Genomic DNA, 12391 nt, shown 5'->3' on the forward strand with positions numbered 1-12391 from the left:
CATACCAGCTCCCTGGTTCCCAGACATGGAAAAATAATCCAGCATTCAGAGGGTGTAGGCATTATGAAATAATATACATTCCAAAAACAGTACAATAGTATCACTTACAAAGCATAAAAGACAATTCATGATTGATTCCACAGCGTTTCCTGCTGTTACGGTCATGGAAATGGGGTTAAGAGGGCGGGAAAGTGTTCCCATGAGAACAAGAGGCTTTTGCTGAGTAACTGCACGTTCTGTCCACATGCTGAGACGAGACAGATCATCGAAAGGCAGCAGAGGAACTAGAATGAATGTGACGGGGTATAAAAGTGGCTAAATAACTCAATAAAAGACGCTAAATAACTAATATAATTTTTGGTTTAAAGCAAGATAATTGTAATCCGCTGTACAACTTTAATACGTTAATGGCAAAACAATGAGCACTTCATGCTTCCCTTATATACTTTGGACTGAACATTTCTGGTTGCTAGGTAATTTCCTTGAGATGCCAATCATGCATGAGGAAACATTAGACCAAGAGCTGCAAAAGAGTCTTAAAACTGATGCAAGAGCAACATCAGTCATCATAAAGGCATTGGAAAGCAACATTTACTTTTTAATGCCTTTCATTACTATATTATACCACACTACTGTTTTTGGAGGAGGCAAGGTATCAGACTCTCACTAACCTCAACCATATTCTACAAGTTAAATAATTTATTAAGGTGTTGTTTTCAGCTCTTGGCGCGATAAACGTTGGCAGTACTTTTTAATATTCAACAGCTGTCACGCTTGATTTCAGAGAAAAGCAGAAAAAAAAACAAGAAAGAGTAAAGAGCTATTTGGGAGTTTCTTCACACACACTTTAGGAATCAAAATACAATTCATTTTAAAGCGAAAATCAGGTCTAGTCATGGATATAATAGTGCTGTCAGTTCAAAAATGCTGATCTGTCATTTACTTACTTTCAAGTTGTTCCAACTATAAAACAGAGGTAAATGTTTGAAAAACCTTTGCTCTTCTTTTCCATAATGAAAGTGAATAAGATGTATAAATGTATCATAAATGTATCATAAAAGACTGCACAAATCTTCACAAGCGAATGCAAATGTCTTTGTTTTTAATCATCATTCATTCTTGCATAATTTGTTCAGTTGTGTTTCTTACTATGTAAAATTAAACCAATCTTACTGATTCCACTGGTTCAAAAGTGCATTAAGATGTTGAGTTAGGTAATGCATCAGGTTTGATTCAAGCCAATAATGCAATGTGAGCTGTAAACTCAGCTTAAGTAAAGTTTATGAAGAAGCATCAGCACTGGTTCTTTGTCTGTAAATGTTCATCAATATGTCACGCAAAATAGATGACACCGATGCTGCATTTCGCAAGGCTGATAATTGTTCTAATATTTAATTCAAACAGAACCAAGAGTATTTAGTTTCTAAAAATGTAGTCTATAAATAAAATAGTAAAATAAACAACAATTACACAAACTTTACTTCAAGGTGCAGCAGAGCAGTGTTTTCTACTTGATAATTGCCACAAGGTGTCAGAAATTTTTGATCCTGTTTATCTGTTCATGTTATATCAGCTGCTCAATGGGCGTTATCTCAATGTCACCAATCTACACAAAGAGAAGGAAAAAAAATGTATATATAAAAAAACAGCCATTAAATAAAGATTTTACCAAGGAAATTCCCCACTGCTGTTCACATTTATTCTGTTTCTGCATAAAAAACAGAGATTTCATTCTCAATCTTGTCACATGAGGCTAATTTCATCACCAAAATATCCCATTCATCTCATAATCAGAAAATTGTGACTGCAAACATTAACAGCAAAATAGTGATAAATGATTCTTACTTGAACATGAGGAGGAGCACTTAGGACATACCAAACTGCATTGGTTATGTCAGCTGCTTGCAGGCACTGTGAAATTGTGTAAATATGATATTTAAATATTTAAATAAATGATGACCTAAAACATGTAGAAAGGAATGAGAATTTGTCTATACCTTTACACTTTTGTACGTAGCAACAGCTTTTTCCGGGGTTTCACTAAAGAGCCGGTAGGCAAATTCTGTCTCCACTAAACCAGGAGATATACACTGTAAAAGAAAGAGCAATCTTAGTGCCAACAAGTCTTAGAACTTTAGTTTTAAAGTTAGAAAAGTGTTCATCCTGTTCTTACTGTGGCACGTATGTGTGTTTTGGCCTCGCGTAACTCTTGCCGGAGACCTTCGGTAAGAGCAGTCACAGCATATTTGCTGGCAGTGTAGAAGTGTGCATCAACATTGTTGATAACCCGGTGTCCACAAATACTAAAACACATTTTAAGGTCCTGAATGCTTGGTACCTGGACATAAACATGAATATGCATAAAAAGGTGCAATGAAATGTGCAATGAAGGTGCTACTGTACCTGTTAATATTGATGATATGGCCATCATCAACTTTTCTTTCTTTCATGGACTGGTAAGCCTCACGGGTGCACACTGACAGGCCAATGACATTCACCTGAAAAATTTTAACATTTTGAGATGAGATGACTAACATCACACTTTCTTTATATTGGCAGATTAGGAATACCTGCTTATTTGTGTTCCTGCTGAGTTACTTACATCCATCATAGTCCTCCAGCCACTGGTTTTGCCACTCAATAGAGGCTCTGGGAGAGCCAAACCAGCATTATTAATGCACACGTCAATGCCCTGATGTTGAACTTTGATCCAGGAGAACATGGATAACACTTCGTCCTCTACGGACAGATCACATTTATATGGGAACAGAGTGCCGCTGAATCCACTACTGACACACTCTGCTGCCAAATTCTGCGAAAGAAAAAGTTCTTAGAGAATCATATTTCATGAAGGCTTTAAAGCTCAGAACCATTATTACTGCTGTTGTATCATATATTTTGCAGGAATCCAGCATACTGTAGGCTACACTGCATTGTTCTTATTGAATAATCTTGGACATTTTTGCTAAGATTAGGCACTTTTTAAACATATTTTAAATTACATGATAGAAATTAAATTCAGATATATTATCAAGGTATTTAATAAAATAGTGAACAACAGACCGTCTCTGTAACACTTTCTTGCCTGCTCATGTCGTGCGAGGCGTCTTCACTTCACTACCTTCAGTTTCCACACGATGCCGTTTTTCGTCATCAATCAGTATCATAGGCAAACTTTTATTCTGCAATAGCTGTATAATTACCTCAATTTGCTTCATATTTCTGGCACATCCGACCACCTTCATGCCATGCTGCACAAGAGACTTTGCGATTGCAGCTCCGATTCCCACTGAAGCCCCAGTGACAAGAGCAACCCTGCCTTTCCAGCGATCCATGTTACAAGTTCACAAAACTCTAACAGAAGAGCTGCTGCCAGTTTGCAGTCAGATCTTCACTGCAACCCCTTATGTAAACGAACACTCCCTGAGAATCTAGCCAATAGCAACACACTTCCGATTCTAGTAGTATAATTTCGCATAAAATATAGGCTAATTTACAATAGCAGCGATTTTGTCTAATTCGTTAGCAATTGGCACAACAAAAGAAAAAACTAATAGCCTACTAGCAAATCAAGATCCATAAACAAGGCTTTAATCAAAGTAATCAATAGCCTACACTGTTCAAACGTGCTGATGCTGTCTTGCAGTGAATTATATTGTAAGTGATACTCAGAAGGAAATATTCATGACAGCAAAATTCATTGTGCGGCAAACAACACCTCCGCATCCAAAAACAAACTCACTTGTGTTTGAAATGAACATAAAAGCGTCCCGACCCGTGTAGTGATTTGTATTTTACCTTTGCCCCGATTCCCTTCTGGGCAATACTTAGGCTAGTTCACTCAAAAATGAAAATTCTACGCTCCCTCGTGTCGTTCCAAACTCGCAAGACTTTCGTTCATCTTCGGAACACAACACATATCTTTTTGATGAAATCTGAGAGATTTCTGTCCCCCGTTGACAGTCATATGCAAATAGCCTAACACTTTGACGCTTAAAAAAGTTCATAGGCTAAAGAGAACATGAAACGAATCCATATGACTTGAGTGGCAACATTTTCCGAAGAAACACGATCGCTTTAAATGATTGACAGATTGAATTTAGGCTTTTATTTCCATCATCCCATATAAACATTCATCAATGCACACATAATGGAAGCTCAGGCATGTTTGCTTGACGTGTGAGAAACGATGAGGTTCATTCTCTTCTCTTGGGTTATGCAGCATGTTTGAGCTTCAGAAAGAACCAATGAGGTTCATTCTCGTGTTTGAGCTTCCACAAGAACCAATGACGTTTTTTTCTCGCGCTTCAAGCAAGTACAGTTGAGCTTCTGTTTATGTTCGCTGATAAATGTTTGTATGTGAATAAAAGCCTTAATTAAATCTGTTCATCATATAAAGCGATTGTGTCTCAGGAACTTTGGACTAAACCGCTCAATTCATATAGGCCTAGGCTATGGATTAGTTTTACATCTCTTTATGAACTTTTTGAAGCGTCAAAGTGTCAGTTGCGTAGCTGTCAATGGAGGGACAGAAATCTCTCAGATTTCATCAAAAAGATCTTCATTTGTGTTCCAAAGATGAATGCAAGTCTTACAGGTTTGGAAAGACATGAGGGTGAGTAGGCCTAATTAGTGACAGAATTTTCATTTTTGGGTGAACTATCCCTTTAAGAACTCTTTAGAATAAAAAAACGTTAATGAGCAGGTTCCATTACATAAGATAAAACTAACTTTGTTTAAAAAAATATATACTTTTTAATATACTTGATATTGCATGCTTTCAGTTCGCTCTTGAATATTGGCACTTTTTTTTCTTTTTCTTTTTTTACAAGAAAACCATGAAAGAGCTATTGGAAAAGCACATAAAGTATTTATCACATTGTGTCAAATCAAAATTTTACACCAGCATATTTTCTTAAATCATTTCATTTACTACAATAAGAATGTAAAAATCATGATGAAACAGAACGGTGCTTTGTGTTTTTACAAAATGCATTTAAAAAATGTAGAGACTTGACAATTATTTATTAGATTATGGACACGCCTGTGATCTTTGATTGTCTGTGAACGTTAGTCCCTGATTGGCACTTGGTCCTGTTTATCTATGTCAACTGCTCCACTGGTCTCATCTGAATGTCACCAATCTGCAGAGCAAAGGAAAAACCTCTAAATTACAATAAAATTATAAATCATCAAGTTTACACCTAAAAATATGTGTATACTAAAATATAACAAAGTGTGATCTCATATGACTGAAAGACAGCAAACATTAACATGTTAATGCTGCAGCACAATAGTTTTATCCAGTGATGGGTGACACTTACTTGAACATGAGGAGGAGCACTTAGGACATACACCACTGCGTTTGCTATGTCATCTGCTTGCAGGCACTGTAAATATGATTTACAAATTTTATAAAGGTAAAAAATGACCTATTATGCTCTGCAGACAAGAATCAGGATTTGTCTTATACTTATACCTTTATACTTTTATATGTAGCAGCAGCCTTTTCTGGGTTTTGACTAAAGAGCCGGTAGGTTAACTCCGTCTCCACTAACCCAGGAGATATAGACTGTCAAAGAAAGAACAATCTTAGTGCCAGCACATTTTTGAACATTGGACATGCAATACTCATTTTCATAAATAAAGTGTTCATGGAAAATGTGTCTTGTTTATCCTGTTCTTACTGTGGCACGTATGTGTGTTTTGGCCTCGCGTAACTCTTGCCGGAGACCTTCAGTGAGAGCAGTCAAAGCATATTTGCTGGCAGTGTAGAAGTGTAAATCAGCATTGTGGAGGATACGATGTCCACACATACTAAAACAAAGTACGATATTTAGAGTCTTTGGTGCATGGCACAGGAATATAAATGCAGAAAATAGGTCTAAAAATGTCCATTAAAACATTATAGTACCCATTAATATTAATGATATGGCCATCATCAATATTTCTTTCTTTCATGGAATGGTAAGCCTCTTGGGTACACACTGACAGGGCAATGACATTCACCTGAAATGTTTGAAATAATTGACTAAAATCACATTCTTTAGCAGCTGCATGCTGTCAGAATGGAAATACATATTTATTCTGTGATTTACATCCATCATAGTCCTCCAGCCACTGGTTTTGCCACTCAATAGAGGCTCTGGGAGAGCCAAACCAGCATTATTAATGCACACGTCAATGCCCTGATGTTGAACTTTGATCCAGGAGAACATGGATAACACTTCGTCCTCTACAGACAGATCACATTTATACGGGAACAGAGTGCCGCTGAATCCACTACTGACACACTCTGCTGCCAAATTCTGCGAAAGAAAAAGTTCTTAGAGATTCATATTTCATGAAGGCTTTAAAGCTCAGAACCATTATTACTGCTGTTGTAACATATATTTTGCAGGAATTCAATATACTGTAGGCTACACTGCATTGTTCTTATTGAATAATCTTGGACATTTTTGCTAAGATTAGGCACTTTTTTAAACATATTATGTTATATAATTATCTTCGTCCTCTACAGACAGATCACATTTATACGGGAACAGAGTGCCGCTGAATCCACTACTGACACACTCTGCTGCCAAGATCTATAAATGGAAAAACACTTCAAGATTTACTTTTCATGAAGGGTCAAAGCTCAAAACCATTGGCAGAGAAACAGCAAGCAATAGCAGAGCAAGCAAACAAATTGTGCATGAGGTTAATTATTATAGCTACCTACCAATTTTTAGAACTCTGTCCTTATGAACACATTGTTCCCTGTAGCATATGTCTTATAAGAAATATGAAATTGTTGTCATGTAAAGCATTTCAAACATTAAGATTAGCCTGAATTTGCCTATTAAAATGTGACGTGGCCAACAAAAGACATAGGTGTTTAAATGATGACAGAAATTTAATTGTTGGCTTAATTTTCTCTAAATGTTCTTCTAAACCTGTATGACTTTTTATTGTGGAAAACATCAAGTGAGAAATTTAGAATAATGTTCATGCTGCTTTTTTCTCCATTAACTGACCAGTTAAACTTTAAAAAAAGTAAACAGAAAGGTAATCACTAATGAATCAACAACAGACATTTTGTTCATCATACGCAAACCTTTAATCCTCTGCAACAAATGAGTAGGCTAATGTAAATTACCTCAATTTGCTTCACATTTCTGGCACATCCGACCACCTTCATGCCATGCTGCACAAGAGACTTTGCGATTGCAGCTCCGATTCCCACTGAAGCCCCAGTGACAAGAGCAACCCTGCCTTTCCAGCGATCCATGTTACAAGTTCACAAAACTCTAACAGAAGAGCTGCTGCCAGTTTGCAGTGATCTTTACTTCATATGCATTCCCTGTTGTTAATGAATATGCACTGAGTCTAAGAATCTAGCCAATAGCAATGCACGATCTACTGTGCCACACCTGATCACTCCTACTGTTCCTCCGAGATTCTTTGCGGTCGCAAGTAATTGTTGTGAATTCAAACAAGGGCTCGCTTTTTTGTGTGTGCAAGAGCTCGCTATTGCGTCTTCCGCATTTTCCAGTGTTGCATGTAAAATTCAGTTCAGTAAACGTGTAACCATTAGGATTGTTTCTGCAAATTCTGCGTCCTATTTTGTGCCTGTGTTCTTTCGTTTGGAAGCATCACGTTCCTGCAGTGCTAGACAAAATTCGCCCTCAATCCAGTATATATTGCATCAATTTGTCTGAAAACTTCAGTGCTGACTGCATATTCAGTTTTAATGCCACTGACAGCATGGTTATTGGTGGGTTTCACTGAAAAACAACAAAAACAATACACATAACCTTTCATTATTCAGCTATTTTGAGCCTGTCCTCACTCAGCCATGTTTGTAATAAAATGTATTATTTTATTTCTCCTTGACTTTATAAATGTTCTCTGTTCAGCAGTTGGGACTTTTCTTTTCAAAGCAATTTATAAAATAAATGTTTTTCTCCAAAACACATTAGCCACAATAATTGGCACCACTAGAATTTTTTACGAGTAAAATATCTCTGAAGTATATTCCCATTATTATTTACCTTTTTTAGCACACCAGGGTGACTAGAAAAACATGAAATTGCCTAGCTGTGACTTCTTGTTTTACAAGAGTATGAGGAAACACAAAGGCCAAATTCCCTTAATCATCCACTACAATGAGTAAAACCAAAGAATATAGTTCTGATGTGCAGCAAAAGATTGTTGAGCTTCACAAAATAGAAAGTGGCTGTAAGAAAATAGCTAAAGAATTGATAATCCCCATTTTGACCATCAGGGCAATAATTAAGAAGTTCCAATCAACTAAAGATGTTACGAATCTGCCAGGAAGAGGACGTGTGTCTATATTGTCTTAATGCACGGTGAGGAGGAAAGTTTGAGTGGCCAAAAACTCTTAAGGATCACAGATGGAGAATTGCAGAGATTAGTTGAGTCTTGGGGTCAGAAAGCCTATAAAAAAATAATTAAACAACCCCTACATCACCACATGTTGTTTAGGAGGGTTTCAAGAAAAATCTTCCTCGCTCATCCAAGAACAAACTCCAGCAAATTCAGTTGTCAGACACGACTGGAACTTCAAACGGCACAGGGTTCTGTGGTCAGATGAAACTAAAAAAAGAGCTTTTTGGCAGCAAACACGCTAGATGGGTTTGGAGCAAACAGGGATAAAAAGTACCCCATACCCACGGTTAAAAATACTGCTGGATCATTATTGTTGTGGATTTATTTTTCTGCTGGAGGTCCTGGGCTTCTTGTTCAGATACAGTACATGGTATCATGTATTCTAGCAAATACCAACAGATAAAAAATCAAAACCGGATGGCCTCTGCTAGAAATCTTATAATGGGTTGTGGGTGGATCTTCCATCAGGACAGTGATCCAAAACAAACATCAAAATCAACACAAAAGTGTCACTGAGCACAAAATGAAGCTTCTGCCATGACCGTCCCAGTTCCCTGACCTGATGAGTGGAGTGAACTGGAGAGAAGAAGCACCAACATGGATCTGGAATCTGAAGGATCTGGAGAGATTCTGTGTGGAGGAATGGTCTCTGATCTCTTGTCAGTTGTTCTCCAAACTCATCAGGCATTATAGGAGAAAACTCAGAGCTGTTCTCTTGGCAAAAGGTATTTAATAAAAGGGTGCCAATAATTATGGCCAGCGTGTTTTGGAGCAGTTGGGCTGCTCCCCCCCCCCACTTTCAATTATTTTACTTCATTGAAAGGTATAAGGTTAGAGTTTTTGCTATGTTTTTTAATGAAAGATCAGAAGGATAAACTATGCAGATTTATTTTTACAGACATTTTTGATCATATTTACCAGGGGTGCCAATAATTCTGATCACAACTGTATGTTCACTTGTGTATGTTCATCAGTATAATGTAAAGCATAAAATTACACTGATTCTGCATTTCCCAAAACCACCCAGCACACTTTGCATAAATTCTCCAATACTAATTATAGTGTTTTTAATATAACATATAGATTTTATAAGTAATTATAAAATGTAAACTTCATGATTTGACAGATCTTCTGTGTTCTGTGTTCTTGTTATTTGCATTTCAAAAGATCTGGAGTGCAGAAACAGTTTATAGGGACATTTTTGTAGTTTTCCCTACATGTAATATTTGAAACTATATATTGAGCTTTTAAGATGATTGAGATGTCAGTGATGCTTGTTCCTGTTTATCTCTTCAAGTTAAGTCAACTGTTCCACGGGCCTCATCTGAATGTCACCGATCTAGAGATGGGGAAAGAAAAAAACAATTACATGAAAACTTCCTAGAAAATACACTGCTGAAAATGACCACAGCAGTCAAGCTGATTGTATGTATATGAACAATCTCAGCAATCATTTACAGCACAATAGTTTTCTCCAGTGATGGATGACACTTACTTGAACATGAGGAGGAGCACTTAGGACATACACCACTGCGTTTGCTATGTCATCTGCTTGCAGGCACTGTAAATAACATTTACATATTTAAAAGTGTAAAAAATAATCTACAACATATTGTATTAAACAAGAATCAGGATTTGTCTACCTTTATACTTTTATATGTAGCAGCAGCCTTTTCTGGGTTTTGACTAAGGAACCGGTAGGCAAATTCTGTCTCTACTAAACCAGGAGATATACACTGTTAAAGAAAGAGAGATCTTAGTGCTAACAAGTCTTAGAACTTTAGACATGTAATAATCATATTACCTAAATAAAGTGTTCATCCTGTTCTTACTGTGGCACGTATGTGTGTTTTGGCCTCGCGTAACTCTTGCCGGAGACCTTCAGTGAGAGCAGTCACAGCATATTTGCTGGCAGTGTAGAAGTGTGCATCAGCATTGTTAACAACCCGGTGTCCACTCATGCTAAAACACAACAAGTGATTTAAGGATATTGAATGGTTTTTGCCTCGGCACAGGTAGGAATTTGAAGACAAGCAAAAATAATTATAATAAAACATTCTTGTACCTGTTAATATTAATGATATGGCCATCATTAATATTTCTTTCTTTCATGGACTGGTAAGCCTCACGGGTGCACACTGACAGGCCAATGACATTCACCTGAAAAAAAAGTTAAATTCTTTATTTCATGAGTTCAGTCTGAGGAGTTATTTTTAAAAACCAATCAGTAAGACATTTAGGAGTAAACCAAGCCATTTATTGATAAAGCCAAAAAGTTACTTTAATAGCCAAATACCTATAATCATGTTTGTTTTCAACAGTTTTATCAACATACATATAAAAACAGATGGTTTTAATACTTATAATAGCATTGTATTCAAACAACATTCAAATTACAATTGTAAAAGTAAATGCAAATTATATTTTGGTTCGTTTTTATAAACTGGCGCATACAACAAACTGAATGTGGACACATACTTACAAAAAAAACCGTTAATAATAAATGTAACAAAAACAACAACAACAACGTAGGACTAATATGCACGCCGTGATGTCAGAGTGCACGTAATGACGTAAATCTGACTCGGAAAAAAATCACTGACTCGGTCAAATCGGCTCACTGAAAGAACTGAAATGAATCACTGACTCGCTTTGTCGTGTCAAGAGTCTCTAGACGCTACACGGCTACAGTATTCAGTTAACCTATACTTACATCCATCATAGTCCTCCAGCCACTGGTTTTGCCACTCAATAGAGGCTCTGGGAGAGCCAAACCAGCATTATTAATGCACACGTCAATCCCCTGATGTTGAACTTTGATCCAGGAGAACATGGATAACACTTCGTCCTCTACAGACAGATCACATTTATACGGGAACAGAGTGCCGCTGAATCCACTACTGACACACTCTGCTGCCAAATTCTGTAAGAAAAAAACAACAACACGCGATTCTTCAAATAGTTCGTATAGTCCTACATTTGGGCTACTTCTCGCAAGTGTATGCAGTGACATGCTGTTTGCTCGTTAGCGCTAGATTACCTGTATTTGCTCTAGATTTCTGGCACATCCGACCACCTTCATGCCATGCTGCACAAGAGACTTGACAATTGCAGCTCCGATTCCCACTGAAGCCCCAGTGACAAGAGCAACCCTGCCTTTCCAGCGATCCATGTTACAAGTTACTCTTAAAGTGCTGGACAACTGACTGCGGTCACACTTCTTCAAATGTGAGTTTGCAGTGATGATCAGGGGGTTGCCAGGTCCAGCAAAGCTTTCCAGCCCAAGGTTGTTTTAAAACCTCTAGACACAACTGCTGGATTTCCATCCAGGACCTCACAGTACACATTTAGCATAGCTTTTTTTTCATTTCCACCCAGTATTTTTGATAGTCTAATATTTTTAACTGTAAAATCCCCAAGGTTCCCACTTCATTCTCTCCCTCTCATCTCTGTTATCGGTTGCCAGATATTTTCAATAGGCCTATCAAATCACCCATTTTTGCGTGTCAATGAATAATCTGTCTCCAGAGAATCTGGCCAATGAAAACTCACTTCCCATATCCCATACAACTAAACAGGTGCAATAAAATCTAGGTGGACAGGGTTCATGCTGTAAAATATTCACAGGGTTAGTTCATACATTGAAATAAACAATTAGTGAGTTAGACCATTTATTTTTTTGTTTTTGTTTTTTCAATTTATTTAGTTTTTTAATTGTTTTACAATTAGGACTACCAATACAGAAAAAATACAGTATTTACAATAAATCCCCCAAAACACTTCTTAAGTATTGTCTCATGTGAACTGGGTTTCTCTAGGCCTATGTCCTCTGTATATTTAATGTGCAGTCTAATGTCAAACCATGTCCTTTTGCACATACTTTCCACAAATATGTCAAAATAGCACAATATATATTTTACATTCTTATAACAGACACAGCTAAATATTGTTTTTATACAACAGTTTTTTCAACAATATCAGTTCAGTTATGACTTTTGTA

General features: G+C 37.0%; 3 protein-coding genes across 4 annotated transcripts; all 3 read right to left on the minus strand.

The window, feature by feature from the left end:
* Positions 1 to 1527: 1527 nt before the first annotated feature.
* Positions 1528 to 3386, minus strand: dhrs11b.2 (dehydrogenase/reductase 11b, tandem duplicate 2). Its single transcript, XM_056243185.1, has 7 exons — positions 3204 to 3386; positions 2603 to 2812; positions 2404 to 2498; positions 2174 to 2303; positions 1998 to 2090; positions 1846 to 1911; positions 1528 to 1606 (listed from the first exon to the last, which is right to left on the minus strand). Exons 1-7 carry the CDS (start codon positions 3333 to 3335, stop codon positions 1565 to 1567), a joined length of 768 nt encoding a protein of 255 aa, XP_056099160.1. The 5' UTR covers positions 3336 to 3386; the 3' UTR covers positions 1528 to 1564.
* On the minus strand, positions 1542 to 7342 carry LOC130077834 (dehydrogenase/reductase SDR family member 11-like). 2 transcript variants are annotated; one of them, XM_056243186.1, is made up of 8 exons: positions 7139 to 7342; positions 6099 to 6308; positions 5915 to 6009; positions 5688 to 5817; positions 5480 to 5572; positions 5325 to 5390; positions 5104 to 5144; positions 1542 to 1557 (listed from the first exon to the last, which is right to left on the minus strand). In XM_056243186.1, coding segments are annotated over exons 1-8 (768 nt in total). In that variant the 5' UTR covers positions 7271 to 7342; the 3' UTR covers positions 1542 to 1556. The 2 variants fall into 2 exon arrangements, with proteins under 2 accessions (XP_056099161.1, XP_056099163.1); XM_056243188.1 differs by lacking the exon at positions 1542 to 1557 and having other exon boundaries at positions 5103 to 5144; positions 7139 to 7341.
* A 2232-nt stretch (positions 7343 to 9574) lies between these two features.
* LOC130077835 (dehydrogenase/reductase SDR family member 11-like) lies at positions 9575 to 11597 on the minus strand. The gene is made up of 7 exons (XM_056243189.1): positions 11432 to 11597; positions 11105 to 11314; positions 10457 to 10551; positions 10224 to 10353; positions 10035 to 10127; positions 9887 to 9952; positions 9575 to 9730 (listed from the first exon to the last, which is right to left on the minus strand). The coding sequence occupies exons 1-7, from the start codon at positions 11561 to 11563 to the stop codon at positions 9689 to 9691; spliced, it is 768 nt and encodes a 255-aa protein (XP_056099164.1). The 5' UTR covers positions 11564 to 11597; the 3' UTR covers positions 9575 to 9688.
* Between the last annotated feature and the right edge of the window lie 794 nt (positions 11598 to 12391).

Source organism: Rhinichthys klamathensis, unplaced genomic scaffold (genome assembly GCF_029890125.1).
Source record: "Rhinichthys klamathensis goyatoka isolate OS25496 unplaced genomic scaffold, OSU_Roscu_1.1 h1tg000781l_1, whole genome shotgun sequence".
NCBI classification, from domain to species: Eukaryota; Metazoa; Chordata; class Actinopteri; order Cypriniformes; family Leuciscidae; genus Rhinichthys; species Rhinichthys klamathensis.